At 41.6% G+C, this 23,710-nt stretch overlaps 1 protein-coding gene across 3 annotated transcripts in view; it reads left to right on the top strand.

Annotated features, from left to right (window-relative positions):
- The window catches only part of raf1b (Raf-1 proto-oncogene, serine/threonine kinase b), a 69,805-nt gene that overhangs the window by 30,398 nt on the left and 15,697 nt on the right, over positions 1 to 23,710 (top strand). For all 3 annotated transcript variants that reach the window (XM_052017322.1, XM_052017321.1, XM_052017323.1), the window contains exons 3-11: positions 343 to 449; positions 4,938 to 5,040; positions 5,134 to 5,282; positions 5,761 to 5,886; positions 5,980 to 6,133; positions 6,643 to 6,670; positions 8,491 to 8,618; positions 12,766 to 12,883; positions 19,300 to 19,384. In XM_052017322.1, coding sequence (XP_051873282.1) covers positions 343 to 449; positions 4,938 to 5,040; positions 5,134 to 5,282; positions 5,761 to 5,886; positions 5,980 to 6,133; positions 6,643 to 6,670; positions 8,491 to 8,618; positions 12,766 to 12,883; positions 19,300 to 19,384 — 998 coding nt within the window. The remainder of the gene's footprint in view (positions 1 to 342; positions 450 to 4,937; positions 5,041 to 5,133; positions 5,283 to 5,760; positions 5,887 to 5,979; positions 6,134 to 6,642; positions 6,671 to 8,490; positions 8,619 to 12,765; positions 12,884 to 19,299; positions 19,385 to 23,710) is intronic.

The raw sequence follows: 23,710 nt of genomic DNA, 5'->3' as shown, positions 1-23,710 counted from the left end.
CGACGTTTTAGGTCGAGACTTCTTCAGGACTAAATTGCTTTCTTCAGGATTGAATTCATTTCTTTTGTTTACAGTGGAGAAGGCTGCAAAACAGCACAGCTGGGTAGGAAGGCTGCATCACTGACGGCAACTTGGCACCTCTCTGCTAAAGTTAACATACGGAAATCCTGAATTTGCCACTAGGCTGCTCACATTGGATTTTTCACCACCACCTCCTGATTTAGAATAAATGATTAAATCAAACTTTAAGTGGAAAATATGCTTTAAAAGTAGATAAAAATTGTTATGTGAATGCAGAACTATGCATATCTAACCTGTTGCCCTTCCTCTGTGTTTCTACAGGTGAGTGTGCGACCGGGTATGACTGTACAAGACAGTCTCAAAAAGGCTTTGAAAGTCCGTGGTCTTCAGCCAGATTGCTGTGCAGTCTTCAGGCTCCCACAAGGATGGTAAGAAAGCTTGTCTCATCTGTTACCATGAATAATGGCTAAATTATTTGTAATGTTCTTCTCTAATGGAGTCAAATTTACTTTCTACATTGAGTAAATTATTGATAACATATTAAGGATGCCATTATTCATTTCTAAATATATTCTTCCTGTAATGAGGTTGTGCTTCATCCCAGCCTGAATGATGTAACAGGATTCTACCAGATTAAGGAAAATAAAAAGCTGGATGTTTTAAAGATCCTTAATATCAAATAATTCTGCAAACATTTTGCCATGAATTCTTATATGATGTGCCACTGTCTTCTGTCATACACTGCAGATTAATACCAGGACTATACTTGACTTTGGTAAAGTGTATCTGAAAATGTAAGTTCTACCTGGACATTATTCTTGGTAAAAATCCTGATGCATTTCGGAGGCCAGGCTTGATATAAATGTAATTCAGTAAGACTTCTTGAACTCTGATGGGGTACTTGTTCTTTTGGGGGAATTGGAAAATCTGGTGGAAGTGCAATATTTTATTAAAAGAAAAGGATGGGCTGTATTCTTTGCATCTATTCCAATATAGTTACACCACTGGCACCTACCTAGCAAAATGGAATATTGTCCAGCTATGTCTTAAAAGCAGGAAAAATTAATTCAATTAATTACTGCACCATCAGACTACTCTCAATCATAATAAAAGTGACAGAAGGGGGTCTGCTGTGCTTTCTCACCAGTCACAGGCTCATTGCATGCCAGAACCAGTCAGTTCCAGACCTTATTACAGATTTGGTTCAAACATGGACAAAAGAGCTGAATTCCACTAGTAGGGTGTCCCTGATACCAAGGCTTTACTTCAGTGTGGTGTTAAGGAGCCCCAGTAAAACTGAACTTGGTGGGAGTCTGGAAGGAAACTAACCACTTGCTGGAACCATACTGAACACATTTGAAGATAATTGTGTTGTTGTAGGCCGGTTGGCTCAGCTCTAGACCAGAAGTGAAGGAGTTTCCAGGGCATTCTCTTTGGCCCATCATCTTTAGCTGCTTCGTCGATGAGCATCCTTCCGTCCTATTAACAGGACTGAGGATTCAACAGTATCTGCAACACCTCAGAGAGTAAAATAATCCACACCTACGTACATTAAGAGCTGATGACCATTCAGGCTTGAGTGTATATGTGGCAAGTAACTGCTGATCCCAGAATTCAGTGGCATTACCATTGGTAGTACTCCACAATGAACATCTTGAAGTTCACCATTTGTCAGAAATTTAAATGGACTAGCCATATAAATACAATGACTGCAAGAACAAGTCAGAGGTCATAATTTGTAGGAATAACCAATGGTCTAATTTAGATCTTAATGGAAAATAGTCTTTGAGATGCATGAAAAGCCTACTTATCCAGCTACTTGCCATTCAGCATGGTCCATTAATTGGCATCTTCTGATAACTCAATGCATTTCACCATTCTCCAGTAAGTGGGTTCCATATCAGAGACTTCCCATGGCAAATTTGCTAGGTGGCACAACTAGTAGTCCTTCTTGTTTGTGTCCATTTTTTTGCATTGTGTTTTCCGCCTTCACACACTGTGCTTATTAAGGAGCCATTATGGCTTTGGACAGACCATTATCTGGTAAAGGTGAGAAAAATAAGAAGGTGGTGTTGGCACTAAAGGAGAAGATTGATATCTACAGGAGAATTGAGAAGGGAGAAAAAGGTGGGGGGAGCATGGCGAAGGGAGAATTTTAAGAGGAGGTGGTTAGACTGCCTTTTGTTCAATTTATGGAATGTTTTGATGGAAGAATACAACATGGGTCCTCCACCACCTATGTCATAAAAGCATAGAAAATAGTTCAGTTTTACATAAGAGATAAGTAAATTGTTATAACGTGGCATAGTCTATATAAAGCTGAATTGGATAGACTAGAGAGTGTTATATATGAATAGTTCGAACTTAATCGTTCCAAGGGTGCTTCAGTCTCTGAGCCAAAGCTCATTGAAAAAGCTAAAGATTTTTTATGATCAAGTTTGCCTAGCACAAGGATGTGCATTTTCTGACAGCTTTGGACTCTGTCGTGGAGTAAGATAACTGAATGTAATGGGTGAGCAAAATTCGACAGGTCGTGAACCAGTGGAGGAATATTGAGCTGCTTCAATAAATTAGTGGCAGAGCACGATTTGTCTCTGGATTAAATATATAACAAAAAGCAGGTCTCTTCTAGAGATGCTTGCCTGCTTCTACTCTTGTTGGTATTGATCAAACAAGTGCTGCTGGATTTAAACAAAATAAGGACCAGGTCACTGTTCCAATGTACATTACTGAGATTTGGTGAATATAAGTGCCCTTAATCGAGTGAAGCATTTTCCAGTGGAATATCGAGCTCTAAGCAATGCATGGATGAGCAAAGAAATTTTACATTTTTGGTTCCATCCGATATTTGTGCCTGTTGTTAAAGAACATTTTTAAAAAGCAGAAGAAAGCAAACATATTCTTTTGTTGAATCATTGACGGGCCCATAGTGGCTGATTGGAGTTATTTTATGGGAATATGTTTACCATCTTCTTGTTTCCTATTGTAATATCATTGAAACACCCTATGGACCAAGGAATCATTGACAAATTTCTAAGGAGACTTCCGTGGGCTGAAGGGCCTGTACTGTTCTATGTTATATGAAACAGATAAATCCTGATGGAATTATTCAAAGTTTCGAGTTACTTTACAGCATTAAGGAGACATCATGTAATTTTTCTAGTACTTGAGATTCAGAAGAGCAATTTTAAAAGGAGGTGGAGAAATGGTGTACAAATTGACAAGAGAAAGGTGAATGAATTCAGAACGGAGAAATGTTTTTGACTAGCTTTGTGGGCCGAAGGGCCTGAATTGTGCTGTAGGTTTTCTATGTTTCTATTATATTAGTGTGCATCGAACAAGGAAATGCAAAAAACTTAAACTCTTGTACAATTCAGATTAATGAAAATTAGTTGTTTGTATAATCTGATATTCTGTGTCCAGAAGATCCTTCCTTCCAGATTCATGTGCTATGCATTAAGTTAATTGTGAAGCAGAAAGTGACAGAGGCAGACTTGGGTGGGATGCTGTGGGGTGATTGAGGGATAAATATGGGGGAGCAGAGCAGAACTAACAGATTCTGAATTTGCTAAGGACAGGGATTTGGAACAGGATAGCACTTATTAATGGTAATATTGAGTGAAGCATAGTCATGATTCCAGTCCAGTATTATTCAGTTAAAATCAAGAAGTTGTGAATAAGATGGTCAAATCCAAGAAGTTGGTCCACGTATGACAATAAGCAGGAAGTGCCTGCTGGAGATCGATATATAATTAAAAATGTTTTTAAAAAAATAGAATTTTACCGCTAGGTTTATGATTTTATAAATGAAGAAATCTTTGAAAATAAGTAGTAAGATTACTGACTGCTTACTAATACTGACCTCCTAGAGGTATTGGCAATGATTTATTTTTCTTCAGAGCCAGCAGTGATTCATTTCCTGTGGGTTCTAAAGCTTTACAAAAGAGCCACGTGCAGTCTCCATCCCCTCCGTGATCCTGTGTTTGAAACCGGATGATGCTATACTGTTTTTGTTTGTGTTATTTGATGATTTGTCCCATGTGATTTTTTTTTTGTGTAAGCCTCATGGCTTGGAAAGGGTTGGTTTTAGTGCTGCTGCCTCATTGGTGTGTAAAGCATTAATCAGAAACTCAGAACTAAGTAAAGAAAACCTGGATATAAACTTCCTTTATCCACATGCCCCATTTTAACATTTTTTTGCTTGGAAATGAAATTCCTGACACATCAGAAACTTAAGGTTTTCCATGGTGACCCTCTTCTCCAGAAGTTCTTTTTAGTGGTCTTTATAACCTTACTGGCAGTTGCTGGAAAACCGCCAGTATTTACATTCTTTTGAGGTTGGATAACAGAAACAGAGTGTCTGTTTTTTTTAACTTTAAAAAAAAAACTCTCCCTCCTCTCCAGGTGATTTACAGGGAAACCTTTGGGCTGGAGGCAGCACCCTCATAGCCACCTCACCAGTCCCCAGAAAGTATACAGTTGAGAAATGTCACCACAGGTTTCATGTCATTCATATGTAAAGTGAAATGTCATCAGCCCACGCAAAGATTGGTCATTTGGTCTTCAGTGCGCGCCAGTGATATCTTTGCATTGCAGCATTTGCCAGGCAAGCTGACCGCTGAACTCCTTGGGAGTTGGATGGTCCAGCCTAATATATATGGTGGTGCCATGTGTTGAAGCATTACTGTACCACCCCACAATGGTGATCTGCTCCATGAATCCTAGATGCCAGGCATTTTCTAGTAAATGGAATGTATTGCTGGAAGGAGAGCCATTGATCTTTACGGCTGGTGGTGGCATGCTTCCAGGAACCATTATTGCAGGTTTGGCCTGAGGTCAGCTATGCTGCTACTGATAAAAAAAAGAAAAGTAACTTGAAGTTTAACTTTTGTTAATATCTCTTGCTCCGTCTGTAGCTCGAAGTACCGCATTGATTGGACCACTGATGCAACTTCCTTGATTGGTGAAGAGCTGCTGGTTGAGGTCCTGGATCATCTTCCCTTAACTACTCACAACTTTGTAAGTGTTTTAACTTTACTCTTGAATTAAAATGATACACATTTTTTTTAGTAGTTACTGTTGTAAACCTTTATCATTTTATCTTATTCATAGGTTCGGAAAACCTTTTTGAAGTTGGCGTTCTGTGATATCTGTCAGAAATTCCTATTGAATGGGTTTCGGTGTCAGACCTGTGGTTACAAGTTCCACGAGCATTGTAGCACCAAAATCCCCACCATGTGTATCGACTGGAATAATGTTAGGTACTTCTGAAAACCTTTTGTCATAAACGTTTAAGTTTATTGAAGCTTTCAGGTGATCCAGATTACTGTACTGATTCTACATATTGTGCTGATGGTGAATAGCTTGTGCACAAGTTCTCCAGGCCTAGTAATAACTACGAACATAAATTCTGATGTTTAACTCGTGCCTTCGGAAAGATTGGCTGCAGAGCAGTGAACTTGGACTCTGTCATATCTGTGTCAGAGTTTGGGTTTCAGTGACATTGTGCATCAGCTGAGCTGATTTCAGTAATGGTTGTGTGGGATTTTGTTCAGAGTGTTTAATGAAGGCTGTAATTCTTACGCCATCTTCTCCCCATGATGGAACTTTCATTTGATGGAAAAACATTTGATAATCTTGTTACGTTCAGGGACATTTATAGTTGAATAATGGGTATTTTAACTAATTCCCTGAATATTCTGATTGCCAGCTCATTTCTTTTTGTCTGTCTTCTGTTAGAGCTTATCAAGCTGGCACACCATACACCAGACTCTTCTCATCCTCTAACAGTGATGGAGTTGTGCCTTCTATTACTCAAATGACCACACGACGAGTTCGTGAGTCTCTTTCGCGACTTCCTGAGAAGTGAGTTGGAAGCGTTAAACAAAGAAGAATTTCCATCATTGTTTCTTGAATTATTTGACTGTTGCTGATGTGCTTTTTCCCTCTTGTTTTCAGCTTGCAGTACAGGTATTCCAGTTCTCATGCCTTCAACTGTCCCATGCCTTTCTCGTCTACAGAAGGACAGCTCTGCCAGCGGCAAAGGTCTTCATCTACGCCCAATGTCCATATGTCCAGCACCAATATGCCGATTGATAACAGTATTATTGAGGTAAAATGATGCTCGATCCTAGGTACTTCAACAAGACTTTTTTTAAACGCAATTCATATTCATGTTACAAACAGTGACAATCAGTTTTCTCTGTGATTGAATAGTAAAGATAGGTCATATTGAATTTGGATGGTGAATAGGTCATTTTAATATGTTTCATAGTTTCAGAATGGTCTTGCATCAATTCAGAACTGAGTGGTATTATTTTCTTAGCTTGGTAATTGAGTGGCAAAAACTGTAATTGATGGTTGACTTGGAGAAGCTTTGATTTGGCTGGAATATTTTAAGATTATTCACTGCTGCAGCCAGCTTTGATTTGGTGCATTTAAGCCAAAAATGTTGATTTACTAATTTAACATATTCATCTGCTACAGACTGAAATATATTCATCTGATTCCCCTTTTGATTGAAAGTATTTCCAACTTACTCAAACTAAATAATGAATTAATTATTCCAATTCTTTATAAATTGCAAATAGATATTCAGAGATAATATATTTTGTTTTACAGGATGCAATAAGAAGTCACACTCCAAGAAGTAAGTTGATTATTGTTTACTATTCATGGTAATGGTTGGAAGGCAAATGACCATAAGACATAGGAGCAGAATTAGGCCATTCAGCCCATCGAGTCTGCTCTGTCATTTGATCATAGCTGATTTATTTTTCCTTCTTAACCCCATTCTCCTGCCTTCGCCCTGTAACCTGTGTTGCCCTTACTAATCAAGAAGCTATCAACCTCCATTTTAAATATGCCCAGTGACTTGGCCTCCACAGCCATCTGTGGCAATGAATTCCACAGATTCACCACCCCTGGCTCAAGAAATTCCCATCTCTGTTCTAAAGGGATGTCCTTCTATTCTGAGGCTATGCCCTCTGGTCCAACACTCTTCCACTGCTGGAAACATCCTCTCCATGTCCACTCTATCCAGGCCTTTCAATATTTGGTAGGTTTCAATGAGATCCCCCCCCCCCCCATCCTTCTAAACTCCAGTAAGTATAGGCCCAGAACCATGAAATGCTGCACGTACATTAACCCTTTCATCCCTGGGATTATTCTCATAAACCTCCTCCTGGACCCTTTCCAATGCCAGCACATCCTTCCTTAAATATGGGGCCCAAAACCGCTCTCAGTACTTCAAGTATGGTCTGACTGATGCCTGAAAAAGCCTCAGCATTACATCTTTGTGTTTATATTCTAGTCCTCTCGAAATGAATGCTAACATTGCATTGACTTCCTTACTACCGACTCAACCTGCAAGTTACCCTTTGGGAATCCTGCACTAGGACTCCCAAGCCCCTTTGCACCTCAGATTTCTGAATTCGCTCCTTCTTTATAAAATACTCTATGCCTTTATTCCTTCTGCCAAAGTGCATGACCATACACTTCCCTACACTGTATTACATCTGCCACTTCTTTGCCCATTCTCCCAACCTGTCCAAGTCCTTCTGCAGGCTCCCTGCTTCCTCAACACTACCTGCCCCTCCACCTATCTTTGTATAATAGTCTTATGCCAGCTTGTTGTTAGGATACATGATACAGACATGATTTTTTTTTTGTTTCCCATCTGCTCTGAGAGAGCATCATGCAATATGCCATCATTGTTATTATTTTACATTATTGTGATGTTTGTGAACTGTTATTTGAAATAACACTCTCATTTAATATTAACTAATTCATAGCACTTACTTAAGCTTGTTAACAGTTGTAACGTTTTCATTTTGATCAGCTCAACATCAGACAATAATGGAAACTCCACTTTCTCCAGTTGTTTCCAGACCAATTTACCAAGAAGTACTTTTGGTTAAAGTTTCTACTTTCATGTTGCATATTTGCATGCAATTCCTGTAATTATACTACTTATTTACCCTGTATGCCTCCAAACTCCAAGGATATGACCAAGTCTTAAGGATCTCCATAGTTCTTCTGCAGCTTCATTGAATGTAAAACAGGCAGCTTGCCAGTGCAGAACGTTTTAAGCTTCTTTGTGCTTCCCCAGATGGGAGCCACCCAACTGTTAGAGCATTATATCCAGAGTTATTTGGAGCCAAGTAAAGTGAGCCCCATTGCACGTTTCCATGCCCATTAAAACTTGCAGACAAGTTTCATAGGATGCTTAGATGGGAGCCACCCAACTGTTAGAGCATTATATCCAGAGTTATTTGGAGCCAAGTAAAGTGAGCCCCATTGCACGTTTCCATGCCCATTAAAACTTGCAGACAAGTTTCATAGGACGCTTACACAGATTTTCCAGTTTTAACAAATTTTCAATACAAATCCAAAATAACTTCAGGGTCATTTAAAACTTAAAAAAAAACTAAGCCCAACTGTAATATTAAACTGCCTGTTTTTATTTAGCTCCTTCATCAGCACTGTCAAACAGTCCACCCAGCTCAAGCCCAACACGTGATTCTAAACAGAAGTCTCCTGTTCAAACTCACAGAGACAGAAGACCATCAGCAACATCTGAAGGAACAAAGAAGATAGTAAGTACAAGTAAACTGATGAAACCAAAGTATTGTTGTATGTGTAAGGATCCACATACCTCTTTCTTAGAAAGTTCCGCACAGTTGAGGATGGCTTAGCTCGGATATTTGTTGCCAGATGTATATGTACATCAGTTAGCAATACCGAGCACAGAATAGAACATTGATTAGCTGCACACTTTATTAGTCCTTTAGGAAACTTTCCCCTAGTATATCCAATGACCTCTCGCCAATTTTTAAAGATTTATTTTCTAGTTCTTCATTAACAGTCAGTGCACAGATTCTTTTATTCATGTTACCGAGCATATAAAGTGAGTCAGTTATATAGTTCGCATTATATGAAGTGATAATTTATATGAGAAGAGAGATATTTGGCACTTGTATTTACAGTTAAGTTACTGACACAGTTGGGTAGGAAATTGTTTTTCAAGCTATTGAAAACTACTGGGATTTTGTTAATTTAGTGAACTGTTGTAACGTCCTCCTCATGTGGAAGGGTGAAGTGAATACAAGCCAGTGCCACCCAACCAGAAACCTTTTGAACACCCAGACAGATAATCAGTCAATACAAGGGACCAGAAACTAGAGTTGAAAACAAGTTTTCACACATTGGGCAGCAAAACAAAATCTTCTGTCTCAGCCTGTGATTTGGACTCAGAGTGATGGTGGGGGTGTCAGGGGTGGAGGGAGTGAGATTGTCATAGAGCCATACAGCACGGATACAGGCCCTTCATCCTAACGAGTCCATGCTGACTATAGTGTCCACCTAGCTAGTCCCAATTTCCTGCGTTCAGCCCCTCTCCCTCTAAACCCGCCCCACCGTGTACATATCCAAGTGCTTCTTAAATGATCCTATTGTACCTGCCTCAACCACTTCCTCTGGCAGCTCGTTCCATATACTTACTACCCTCTGCGTGGAAAAAGTTGCCCCTCAGGTCCCTTTTGCATCTTTCCCCTCTCACCCTAAATCTGTGCCCCCTAGTTTTGGGCTCCCCTACCCTGGAGGGAAAAAACGGTTTCCATCCATCTTATCTGTGCCTCTCATAATTTTTAAACATTTCTATAAGGTCGCCCCTCATTCTCCTATGTTCCAAGGAATAAAGACCAAGCCTGGCCAACCTCTCCCTATATCTGAGGCCCTCTAGTTCTGGCAACATCCTCGTTAATCTTTTCTGTGCTCTTTCCAGTTTAACCCTGTCCTTCCTGTAACAGGGTAACCAAAGCTACACGCAGTACTCCAAGCGTGGCCTCACCAAAGACTTGTGCAATGCCCTAACTGATGCAGGCCAGTGTGCTCAATGCCTTTTTCACCACCCTGTCTACCTGTGACGCCGCTTTCAACTAACTATGCACGTACCCCTAGGTCCTTCTGTTCCATTACACTCCCTAGCGCCCTACCATTCATAGTACAAGTCCTATGCTGGTATGACTTTCCAAAATGCAACACCTCACACTTATCCGTATTGAAATACATTTGCTGCTCCTTGGCCCACTTCACTAACTGATCAAGAACCCCCCCCCCCCCGTAATCTATGATAACCTTCTTCACTATCAACAACACCTCCTAATTTTGTGTCATCCATAAACTTACTGATCAAGCCTTGTGCATCTGCATCCAAATTATTTATGTAAGTAATGAATAACAAGGGTCCCAATACCGACCCCTGCGGCACACCACTAGTCACCGGCCTCCATTCTGAGAAACAACCTTCAACCACCACCCTCTGCTTTACCTCCGAGCCAATTTTGAATCCACCTAACTAGCTCTCCCTAGATTCCATGGGACCTAACTGGAAGGTCCAGTCTACCATGCGCGACCTTGTTGAAGGCCTTGCTAAAGTCCAAATAGACAACATCCACTGCCCTACCCTCATCTACCTTTTTTGTTACCTCTTTTTAAAACAAAACTCTAAAAGGTTTGTCAAGCACAACTTTCTACACACAAAGCCATGCTGACTCATCCTAATTAGACTCTCTCTAACCAAATGCTGGTAGATCCTGTCCCTCAGAATTCCCTCCAGTAACTTCCCCACTACTGATGTCAGGCTGACCAGCCTGTAGTTCCCTGGCTTGTCTTTCCTGCCCTTCTTAAACAATGGAACAACATTAGCCACCTTCCAGTCTTCAGGAACTTCACCAGTGGCTAACGATGAAGCCAATATCTCCGTGAGGGCCTCTGCAATTTCTTCTCTAGCCTCCCACAAAGTCCGAGAATACACTCGGTCGGGCCCTGGGGATTTATCCGCAATGCGCTGTAAGGCTGCAAACACCTCCTCTCCGGTAATACTGAAGTCCTCCAAAACATCTCCACTTGTTTCCCTTATCTTTTGAGCAACCATGAAATTTCCCTCAGCAAACACAGAGGAGAAATAATTGTTAAAAATCCCACTCATCTCCTGCAGCTTGAGACATCAGCGGCCCTGCTGATCTCTAAGGGGACCTACTCTCTCCCTAGCCGCCCTTTTACTCTTAATATATCTATAGAACCTTTTGGGATTTTCCTTCACCTCACCTGCCAGATCCATCTCATACCCTCTCTTTGCCCTCCTGACTTCCATCAAGACTATTCTTAACCTTTTTATAGTCGTCAAGGGATTCACTCGTCCCCGACCTCCTGAACTCAATGTATGCTTCCTTCTTTTTCTTGACCAGAGCCTCGATATCTCTCGTCAGCCAAAGTTCCCTAACCTTGCCAGGTTTACCCTTAACCCTAACAGGAACATGCTGCTTCTGGACTCTTGATATCACACTCTTAAAAGCCTCCCACTTGCTCTTCATTCCTTTCCCTTCAAACAGGCTCACCCAATCGACCTCTGCTAGATCCTGCCCAGTTCCCCCAAAGTTAGTCCTGCTCCAGATTAGGACCCTAACCTGTGGACCTGTCCTATCCTTTTCCATCACTATCTTAAAACTAATAGAATTATGGTCACTAGAGCCAAAGTGTTCCCTGACTGCCACTTCAGTTACCTGCCCTACCTCATTCCCTAAGAGGAAGCCCAGTATTGCACCCTCCCAAGTAGGCTCCTCTGTATATAGACTTAAGATACTTTCCTGGACACATTTCACAAATTCTACCCAGTTCAGGCCCTTAACACTCTGGGTAGTCCAGTCAATACCAGGGAAATTACGATCTCTTACTAATACAACCCTATTATTCTTACAACTATGAGCAATTTCTCTACACACCTGTTCTTCAAATTCCCACTGACTATTTGGGGGGGGGGGGGGGGGGGGGGTTGGGTGGTGGTCTATAATACAGCCCCACCAGAGTGACCCTCCCCTACCTGTTTCTAAATTCTACCCATATGGCCTCACTGGACAATTCCCCCCGCCCCTCAAGACTGTCTTCTCTAAGTACTGCTCTTGCATTCTCCCTTATCAAAAAATCAACGCTTGCTCCTCGCTTACCTGTACCTCTGTCACGCCCGTAGCATCTGAATCCTGGAATATTGAGCTGCCAATCCTGCCCTTTTCTCAGCCATGTTTCTGTTATGGCTATAACATCCCAGTCCTCAGAGCCAATCCACGCTCTGACTTCGTCTGCATTAACATAATCTGATGTTAATCATAATATTAACATTTTTAAAAATTAAAATAGACCAAGTGAAGTAATATACCCTCTTTGTTTTCAACTTGTGCCTTTTCCTGTAAGATGTTAGCTTATCCTGGAGTGTAGTTTAATGGTCACCTATTATTTTATCCAGCAGGCTGTTATTCAGCAGCTGAAGCCATCCCTTTCTCACACACTCAGACTTGAACATGCCCAGCAATGGACTTTGGGTGGTAACCAGAAGTACAAATCCTAGCTGGCTTTCCTTTCTTTAACTCAGGGAATGTTGAGGTCATTTGTTACCTTCAACTCTGTCCCTCCAGTCAAGATCAGTTGAATTAGCAGATTGGAATATGGATCTGAATGTGAGAAAGAGGCGACCTCATCCTGCACTTTATCTTGCTTATAGAATTGTATTCATGAAGAATTGAGGCCTGAATGCAATCCAATGAATTAATAGAGTTAAACTTGTGATATATTAGTCACTTCTGTCAAGGAGATTTGAATGCTGACTGATCAACATTTTGAAATTAATATTTTTCACATCTTTTGCCATAATTTGTAGAGCTAGTTTAAACACTACATTATGTGTTACAGCGACCTCGGGTTCAACGGGATTCCAGTTACTACTGGGAAATAAAAGGGGAGGAAGTTGTATTATTGAAGAGAATAGGCTCTGGATCTTTTGGAACTGTATTTAAAGGAAAATGGCATGGTAAGAAGCTGATTATCTTTCTATATCTAATTGTCATTTCATTGTAGTGTAATTTCTTTCTGTGGATAAATTGGTGTTATTGGATAACAAAAGCTTAATTATTAACCCCAACCAAACTGCCAGATGGTCCCGACTTGTGTTTAAATGTGGGAACTCTGAATGAATCTTTAAGCTACTGTTTATGTATCTCAAGAAGTACACCTATCTGACCTGTAGTTTTGTAGCCTGGATAAAAGACCTTTCATTATTCTGTGCATAACTTATTCAACCTTTTTGTTTCACTGTATTTTGTGTTTATTATATGAAGGATGTTTGTTTTAGGGAATAAAACTATTCCCAATTTATCCACATTTATCCACATCTCAGATCAGATGAAGCATAGCGATATGCAGAACATTGTCTGCTTTTGCCTCAGTCCCAACCTATGCAGCAGCAGAGTCTGTTGCATTTTGTTCCATAAGCCAGCCTCTGAGTTAGGTGTATAAAATTATGAGAGACTTACATAGGGTGAACAGAGAGGCTGATAACTAGAGACGTAGATTTAAGTTAATTGGTGGAAGGATTAGAGACCTCTTTGGGGAAATCAAAGTGCAGTATGGATCTAAAACTCACTGCCTAAAAGAGTGGTGGAAACAGAAACCCTTGTTGCATTTCAAAGGTATGTGGATGAACACTTGAAGAGTCACAATCTACAGGGCTATGGACCAAGAGCAGAGAAGTAACTTAAATAGCTCAGTTTTTCACCATGCTGATGTGGCAGCCCAAATGATTTCCTTCTGTGCTGTAAATTTCTATGATTCTATGGGGCTGGATTTTTGTAAAGCTCAACTTCAAGATGTGAGCTGCTTGGTAAGCCTGGCATTTATTGTCCTACAGTGCCACTGCTGCTGCTGTCTCTACGTCTTCAACATTTCCTCTGATATAAAGGAAGGAAATTGGAGTGTATGGCCTGTTGGGAAACTTATCTGTAGCATCCAATTACAGATGGATTGTCTCCTATCCTCTCACTGAGGGAGGGAAATAATGGAAGAACTGTACAAAAATATTAAAGCTGAAAGGAATTAAGAAGATTTTTTATAATTACCCAATTTTCAGAGCTGAATTGATTTCACTTAAATGAGAATTTTACACTTAAGTTTTATTTGAATAAGACATCAACCCAGGGCAAGTAGGCACTAGTTGGTGCAGTGTTTAACCTTAATCTGCATGCTATGTATATGAGATTTGTATGCTAGTTGTTAGGTAATGATCTCAGTTGGAATATTGTCACTTGTATAACTCCACTACGCCTTGTGGCATTCGTTTCCCTGTTGGCTTTTAAAATTTGAAATCTAACGCTTCCAAATTAAATTTTAAATTAATATTTTGGCATTTATAAGAGGTGTTACAAAGCCAGTATTTAACATTCAGTTCAATTCCCTTCTGAAAAGTTTAATAAATAAACAGATGCCCGCATTGACTGTTCATACAGAGCCCTGCTTGTGGTTTACTGGAGAGAAAATGGCTTGGAATTACTGCACTGACCACATTGGGTGGGAGTTGCAGATTGTGGGTGAATTGGCCTGCCTCCTGACTGGTTATTCATACAGTTGATGATAACGAATGGTTTGTTTAGTCTGATTAGCTGAGGAAGTTTGCAAAACTGCTGTAATGGAAATGGAGCAACTTTGAATTACACACAGCTTTACTTTAATATGAAAATGAAAAACAGCTCCAGAGTTGGAGCTCGGATCTAAACTGCACTCAGAGCTTGGCTAACTACAGTTGCGTCACCTCTTCATTCCAGTATTGCAGCTTTACAGCTTCACTTGTGGTTTGGGACTGCTTAAAAGCTTCCACCAGCCTAGAATGTTTGCACTGGAACTTTGCTGAAGCAACCCAAAATTAATTGCTTTTTTTGGCCATAGACTTTTATCTTCATTTGCTTATTTCCTTACAAATGCATTTGCAGTTTGCTTCCGCTACTTCCTGGAGTAAAGCATTGCTGCCTGCATAAATAGCGCTGAAGAAATTGCTCTGGGAACTTTTAGTTCTGCAGGATTTTGAATGGCAACCCCACATCACTGGCTCCCCAAATAGAAGGCAAAGTTTTTCTATTCATCATTGCATAATTTTAAACCTCATCTTTGCCTTCTCTGCTTCCATGTAAAATAATTCTATTATCATACATATTTTAACTTGTGGATTAAGTCCTTGATTTGCAAATTTTCTCTCTAATGCCATACTCTCTAGGGTAATGTCTTCATTTTACAAAGTTACTTTTTGCTTTAATGAAAACTAAGCCCATCTCTGCACATAGGAATACACTGTACAAAAATGGCCAGAATGTATTTCACTAAGCCTTTTCAAGTTACAAAATTTTGCTGCTTAAAACATTTTCCAGAAATGCATCCTTTTCATAAGTGGAGGAATGGGTGTATCCCAACAATCAATACTTGGCACTCACTTGCCTAGAAATTTTCTGACACTGGTAAATGCAATTAAGCAAACCTTGTGCAGTGGGCCAACAGATGTTTTATTTGTGAAATTCAATAGTGTACTCTGGGTGCTTTCCTCTCTGTGGAAATGGGATGATTCTGAATCAGGGGTGGAAGATGAGAGCAAGGTCTGGAGTTGTGGGAGGAGGAAGTGCTGGGAATTCCAAGTGTTGAAGCATGTGGAGGAGTCAGGTGAAGGTCAGCTGCTGAAAATCGTGGTGATGGAGTCGAGGTTGGTAGTCGGAGGGTTAGGCTTGGTAATAAGGAGTCGGCAGTTGTTGCGTGGAGAAAAGCAGATGGTCAACGATTCGGGTCAGGACCCTCCTTCAGGACTGAAGATGGGAAAAGGGGAAGCTTGATATATAGAAGGGAAAAGCAGAGCAGTGATAGGTGGACCAAAGAGGGGAGGTGGGGTGGGCACAAGGTGGTGATGGGTAGATGCAGGTAAGAGATAGTGATGGGCAGGTGTGGGAGAGGAGGGGAGAGCAGATCCACTGGGGGATGGGTCAAAGGTTTTGGTTTAGTTGCCAGGCACCTCAACTCCCCCTCCCACTCCATCACTAATACGTCAGTCCTCGGCCTCCTTCACTGCCAGGAGAAGTCCAAGCACAAACTGGAGGAACAGCACCTCATTTTCCGTCTTGGAAACTTACAACCTAACAGCATGAACATCGAATTCTCCCACTTTAAGTGAACCAAACCCTCCACCCCCGCCATGCCTCCCTTTTCTCCCAACAGCTTTTCTTCCCTTTTCCTAGCCTATTTTCTCCTTGCCTATTTCTTTTTTTTCCCTCTCCTCCCCTCCCCCCATGGGGCGCCTGCCTCCCTACCTTTGACCTACCCCCGATCCAAAGCTTCATGCAAAATTTTTTAACCTGTGCATTGCCTTGTGTAGATTAACTTTACCCTTCCGTCTTAGCTCTCATTCTCTGTGCCTCTTATCTCTAAAACTTGTATGCTATATGACATTCAACGGCTGCATCTATCTACCACAATGGCAGAGCAAAAGCATGGCCATTGGCCTCTGTTTTGGAAAGAAGCGCACACTTACTGTCAGCGTTTGGACAAAGTGTTGGGAGATATTTCTGCAGCACACCATTCAACATCAGAACCTCTAGCAGGTATAAAAGTAATGTCATGCAGGGCTGTAAAGACCAGCTCCACTGACAAATGAGAAAAATATCGACAAGCTAAGTCTCATCCCCAAATTTAATCTGAGCTGTTTAGACATCTGACCTCACGATCTACCTTGTTGTGACCTTGCACCTTATTGCACTGCACTTTCTCTGTAGCTGTGACACTTTACTCTGTACTGTTATTGTTTTTACCTCTACTACATCAATGCACTCTGTACTAACCCAATGTAACTGCACTGTGTAATGAATTGACCTGTACAATCGGTATGCAAGACAAGTCTTTCACTGTATCTTGGCACAAGTGACAATAACAAACCAATACATCAAACTTTTAAAAACATGAAAAAAAATTGAAAACTGAGAAACAAAAGCTTCAAAGAATCTATATCAACAAACCATGAGGGAGAATTATAAAGTCTTGGAAAGATTTTAATGTTTTTTTTGAACTAGTAAGACAAGGGAAAGTCTTTTAAATTATTTTTTAATTCCTTTTTGGGATGTAGGCATCTATTGCTTATCATAATTTCCCTTGATAAGGTGGAGGTGAGCCACCTTCTGTGGTGAGGGTAGTCCCACAGTGCTCTTCAACAGGAAGTTCCAGGATTGGACCCAGTGACGATGAAGGGCCAGTGCAATGTTTTCAGGTCAGGATGGTGTGCAACCTGGAGGCAGCATTGTTCCTCTGCACTTATTGCCTTTGTCCTTGATGGTGGCGATTTCGGGTTTGGGAGTTGATATTGGAGTGGCCTGGACGAGTAACTGTCGTGCATTTTGTTGATTGGTGCAGACTGCAGCCACAATGGGGCAGTAGTGAAAGGAATTTAGAGTAGTTGATTTACCATTGTTAAAGGGTGCAGGCATTCCCTTAATATGAGTAGGAGCAGGACATTAAGCCCCTCGTTCCTACTTTGCCAGTGAATAAGATCATGACTTATCTTTTATCTTAGCATCACATTCCTGTACTAACCACATATCCCGTGAATAACTTTATATCCAAAATTATTGATCTCTTGAACATGCTCAGCAGCTGAGCTTCCACAGCTGCCTTGGGTTGGGAACTCCAAAGATTCACTGCCATCCAAGTAAAGAAATTCCTACTTAGTCTTGTAATACCTTATTTTGAGACTATGATCCTTGATTCTAGACAGCCCATCCAGGGGAAACATCATCACTGGATCTAACCTGTCAAGCTCCACAAGAATTTTGTACGTTTTGATGAGATCACCTCTCATTCTTCTAAACTCTGAAGAGTAAAGGCCTGGTCTGCTTAATCCCATGCGGAAATTCCTCCCCTGTATCTTGGGAAGCAATTTGTTTAAACTTTTTTTGCACTCGTCCTGTTACAAGAAAAATTTCTTGGTAGGGAATGCCAGAACTGTGCACGATATTCCAGTTGTGGTTTCACTAAGGCCCTATATAGAAATATAAGGAACATATTAAATATACAGGAAAACATTCTGCTGCCTTCCCGGACATAGTGCAATGTATGTCCACACGCACTGGGCAATTAGCCCAAGCCTGTACTTCTTCATTGAACTCCATGTTCAGTACAAAGTCAAAGTGCAACTTGCAAAGTTGTGTCAAACCACTGACAGCAACATTCTGGTTTTTGTGTCCAAGTACACAAGAACAGAGATGCTGTTATTTTCACAGAGTAATGATAGCAAAGCCTGGTAGTTTTGCCTTTTCTATACAGTTTGTTTTATACAGTTCTACCTTTTTGTAATCAGCAAATTTTGCTGTGGCACTTTATTATTTTTATTATTTGCTCCTATTGACGACCTACAACTGCAGAAAAGATATTTGTGTTCTGCCAAAGCCTGCCTTCTGCAAGAACAAAGCAGAAAGAAGTATTTATAATGTATTCCAGGGGAAATAGGCAATTCTATTCTTGAAACCTTTATTTGAGATTTGGCACAGAAAATACCGTTACAGTCCAAAGATCTAAGTGCCCGAGGTGGGTCTCACTTTGATGATTTGCTCACGTCACTCAAGGGAGCTAAAACAGAGGAGCATCTGGAAGGCACTAAGAAAGATCTATTTTTAAAAGAACTTTTCCTATCCTTTAAGATTCAAATGATAGGATAGTTTTAAAAAAAATTACAGATTCTATTTCATATTCTTTATGTTGCATAATACTTAACACACGCTTAGCCATATTTCTGATTTTTTTTTTATTATTTGTTCTTGCTGACCTATGTTTGGTATCAGGAGAAAATCTAAAGTCTAATGATTTTAAAAATTAACAACCAGTTCTCCAGTTCATTATTTTTAAAACATTTTTTTTCATCAGAGAACTTAAAAGATTTGTAGAAGGTTTTAATAACAAGATGTTAATTGAATGAAGTGTCTTGAAGTGATGTTAATTCATATAGTCTCTGCTTTATTGGTTTTACAATATGATTCCACTTAATGATGTCACTGCCTTTTAAAGTAGTTTAATTATGGATCATGGCATAATAAGTGTGGCTGAGTTTAATATTTATAACCTGACACCAAATAACATGTAGGATAACCTGTCTGTTTAAAAAAATATACATTATTTGGTCATCCCCAGTAATTGTTTTATATCAACAGTCAAGGCAGTAGCTGCCTTATTTAACAGTATGGGTATGTGGTTCAAAATAGGTTAGAAGCATTTGGATGAAAGTACTAATTTGGTATGCCAGTGGAGAATATCTCATGGTCTACTACACCCCTAGGATTGGTATGAAATGGGAGTTACGAGTTACAGACCGTGGCAGTCTGATTTGACTCTTCAATTGTATGACTGATTAGAGTTCTTCTAATCTTGGCATTTCAGGTGATGTAGCTGTGAAGATTCTAAAGGTGACTGATCCAACCCCAGAACAACTCCAGGCTTTTCGGAATGAAGTTCAGGTTCTAAGGTAAGAAGAAGTAGAGGTTTTCTATGAGGGTCTTGGCCAGAATTCCACTTAAGTAATATTGCCAGAAACTACACTGTCATTTGGGTCATTGGTGTTCTGGGGATATTGCCAGTGTTGAATGGTTTCTCTTTTACTAGTACAAGAAGTAACTGAGCTCCATACATGGTTAATTGTTCAAAGCACCAGTAATAATATAGATAAGGACATAGTTTGCAAGATTGCGTTAGGAATATTGGTTAATAAATTTTGGCAAGATAACTGTGAAACAATTCAGGGCCTTGCCTGTAGTAATGGGGAAGTTGAAAGTGAAGAGGAGCCAACCCATTTGCCACAAAAACCACTATCACAACAAAAGCTAGCCTTTATGTGAAGCCTTCAACATAGTAAAACAATCCCAAGGACTCAAAGGAGTGATTTAATTTAACACTAAGCCACAAGGCTATGTTAAAACAGCTAACCAAAAGCTTAGTTGAAGGGACATAAGAGATTCTGCAGATGCTGGAACCTGGAGCGACACACACAAAATGCTGGAGGAACGCAGCAGGTCAGGCAGCATCTATGGAGGGAAATGAACAATCGGCGTTTTGGGCCGAGACCCTTCATCAGGACTGGAAAGGAAGGGGGCAGAAGCCAGAATAAGAAGGTAGGGGGAGGAGCATGAGCTGGCAGGTGATTGATGAGTCCAGGTGACAGGGGGAAGGTAGGTGGGTGGGGAAGGGGGCATGAAAGGGAGTGACGTAAGAAGCTGGGAGGTGATAGGTGGAAGAGGCAAAGGGCTGAAGAAGAAGGAATCCAATAGGAGAGGGCAGGCGACCATGGAGTAAAGGAAAGGTGGGGAACCGCAGGGAGGTGATGGGCAGGTGTGGGGGGGGGAGGAGCAGGTGGGGGGGAGAGGAAGAGGTGAAGGGGCCACAAAGGGAACAAAGGGGGGGGGAACAGAGGGGAGTTGTTACGGAAGTTAGAGAAATCTATGTTGAGGCCGTCAGGTTGGAGACTACCAAGACAGAATATGAGATGTTGCTTCTCCAGCCTGCGCCTGGTCTCAACGTGGCAGTAGAGGAGGCCATGGATAGACATGTCAATGTGGGAGTGGGATGTGGAATTGAAGTGGGTGGCCACCGGGAGATCCTTGCTTTTGCGGCGGACGGAGCAAAGGTGCTCAACGAAACGGTCTCCCAATCTGCGTCGGTCTCACCGACGTAGAGGAGGCTGCACCGGATGCAATAAATGACACCCTCGGATTCACAGGTGAAACGCTGCCTCAGCTGAAAGGACTGTCCAGGGCCCTGAATGGTGGTGTGGGAGGAGGTGTAGGGGCAGGTGTAGCACTTTGCACAGTTGCAGGGATAAGTGCCAGAAGGGTGATTAGTGGGGAGGGACGAGTGGACAAGGGAGTAACGGAAAGAGCGATCCCTGCGGAAAGTGGAGGTGGGGGTAGGGGAAGATGTGCCTAGTGATGGGATCCCGTTGGAGGTAGTGGAAGTTGCAGAGAATGATGTGTTGGATGCGAAAGCTCGTGGCGTGTTAGGTGAGGAGAAGGGGAACCCTGTCCCTGTTATGTCGGGGGGTGGGGGTGGTGGGGGAAGATCGGGTGAGGGCAGACGTGCGGGAAATGGAGGCAATGTGGGTGAGGGGTGCACTGATGGTGGTGGAAGGGAAACCCCGTTTACTGAAAAAAGAGGACATCTCAGATATCCTGGAATGGAAAGCCTCATCATGGGAACGGATGCGGAGGAACTGGGAGAAGGGGATGGCATCCTTGCAAGTGACGGGGTGGGAAGAGGTGTAGACAAGGTAACTGTGGAAGTCAGTGGGTTTGTAAAAGGTGTCTGTGGCTAATCTGTCTCCGGAGATGGAGACAGAGAGATCCAGAAAAGGGAGAGAGGTGTCGGAGATAGACCAAGTGAATCTGAGGGCAGGGTGGAAGTTGGAGGCAAAGTTGATGAAATTGATGAGCTCAGCGCGGGTGCTGGAAGCGGCCCCAATGCAGTCGTCAATGCAGCGGAGAAAGAGTTGGGGAGCGTTACTGGTGTAGGCATGGAACATGGTTTTAATTAACATCTTGAGAGAGAGGGGATATTTTGGGAATGAATCCCTGAGCTTAGAGTCTAGACATCTGATGGCATGGATGCTAGTGATGGAGTGATTTAGTTAAGAGATGCACAGGAGGTTGGGAATGGAGGAATATTGTGAGCTGGAGGAGGCTGCAGGCTAAAGAAACACCAGTGGCAGGTTTCCCATTTTATATGCTCTCACACTTCACCTTATCCCAACTGCTGTCGTCGTATATCACACGCTGTCTGATACTGGCCAGATATATACAGTGTCATGAACCAGCAACAAAAGAAACACACTGAGTCATGATTCAGTGTTAAAAACTATTTTATTAATCACTACTTATAATAATACGTAAAATAAAAGTAAAAATGTTAGTATGTTAGAATTCAAAAATGTTAAACCTTGAACATTAACCCCAAAAACTAAACTCTTCGTGTGTGTGTGTGTGTGTGTGTGTGTGGCAAAGTCCCAAACTCCAAGTTCAGGAATGGTTCTTAAAGTTCAGTTCCACAAGCCATAAGGTGAAACATGAGCAAGGGCTTCTTCAACAACCACCGTTGTCTGGAGATAAGACGTAGATGTAGAGAAACATAGAGAGAGTAATTACAAAGTCCAAATGTTCCACGATGGAACCCAGACAACACCTCAGTGTTTACTCGGTAGTGACTTCCTCACCCCGAAAAGCATCCGAATCGTGGTCGTCCACACAAATGCCTGTTTCCTTCTACAGGTCAGCAACAAAGTGAACTCCATCGGATTACTTCCAATTTCCATGCATGGATTTCAGTGGCAGACACAGTTATTGTTTCTCATCCATCGATAGAGAAAACTAGCAGGCTGGTCTCTCTCTCTCTCTCTCTCTCTCTCTCTCTCTCTCTCTCTCTCTCTCTCTCTTCTTCTGACTTCTTCAACAACATCATTACGTCCTTTATCTTCTATTGACGTAAGCACGCCACAAACACACACACACACACACACACACACACACACACACACACACACACACACACACACACACACTATCTTGAAGGGACATTCACTGAGTCCGTAACAGCAGTAAATGGCAGGGACCTTAGAAGTGTTGATGTATAGAGGGGCCTTGGGTTGTATGTTCATAGCTCCCTGAAAATGGGGCCACAGATGGATAGGGTCATGGAAAAAGGTGTTTAGCTTGCTTGCCTTCGTTGGCAGGGGTATTGAGTAGAAGAGTTGGGATGTCACGTTGCAGCAGTACAAAGCATTGGTTAGGCCACACTTGGATTATTGAGTGCCGTTCTGGTCACCACACCGAGGATGTGGTAATACTAGAAAGAGTGCAGAAGGGAGTCATTAGAACGTTGCCTGGAATGGAGGTCTTTTGTTCAAAGGAGAGATTGGATGGGCTGGGATTGTCCTCACTGGAATGTAGGAGGCTGAAAGATGACTTTATAGAAGTTTATAAAATGATAAGGGGCATGGGGAGGATCGTCACAGTCTTTTTCCAAAGGTAGGGGAGTCTAAAACTAGAGGACGTAGGTTTAAGGTGAGAGGAGAAATATTTAAAGGAGAGTATACTGAAGGGGCAGGTTTTTCACACAGTGTGGTGGGTATATGAAACAAACTGCCAGAGGAGGTGGTAGAGGCAGGTGCAACCACAGCATTTAAAAAAAAAGCATTTGAACAGGTACATGGATAGGAAAGGAATAGAGGGATATGGGCCAAATGCGGGAACGTGGGATTATCATAGTTAAGCATCTTGGTCGGCATAGACGAGTTGGGCTGAAGGGCCTGTTTCTGTGCTGTATGACTCTGGCTTTAGGACTACCACTCAGTTCTCCCCAATGCTTCTAGTTGGGAAAATTCCCATTTTCATGTCTAAATTTCTTCACTGTACCACTGGTGAGAAGCTTGGCTGTGGAGTCAGTGGTGCAAAGCTACCATCCGTGGAATTATGATTGAATACCTCTAAGTCAGAATCCCTTACAGTTTATGACTGTACCCTCTTCCATAAACTCTTCAGCCTGACAGTCTCTAAGGTTCTGCTTTAAAGTCATGTTTCTGAATAAACTTTAGGAGTAAACTTTCCTGATATCAGCTTTGGTATAGTTGGTTACATTTCTGAAATGTTTTGGGGTGCCCTTCTGCATTAAGTGCACTTTACACACTCATGATGTTCATTTTTAAAAGGAACTGATGGCTCACTGAGCTTTTCCAGGTCCAGTCAATGAGTTTAGAAAGCCTGAAAAAGTTTCTGGCTCTGTCCATTAGCTTAGCTGATATTGCCTGGAG

This window comes from Pristis pectinata, chromosome 6 (genome assembly GCF_009764475.1).
Source record: "Pristis pectinata isolate sPriPec2 chromosome 6, sPriPec2.1.pri, whole genome shotgun sequence".
NCBI lineage: Eukaryota > Metazoa > Chordata > Chondrichthyes > Rhinopristiformes > Pristidae > Pristis > Pristis pectinata.
This window is presented reverse-complemented; position numbering and strand designations above follow the sequence as displayed.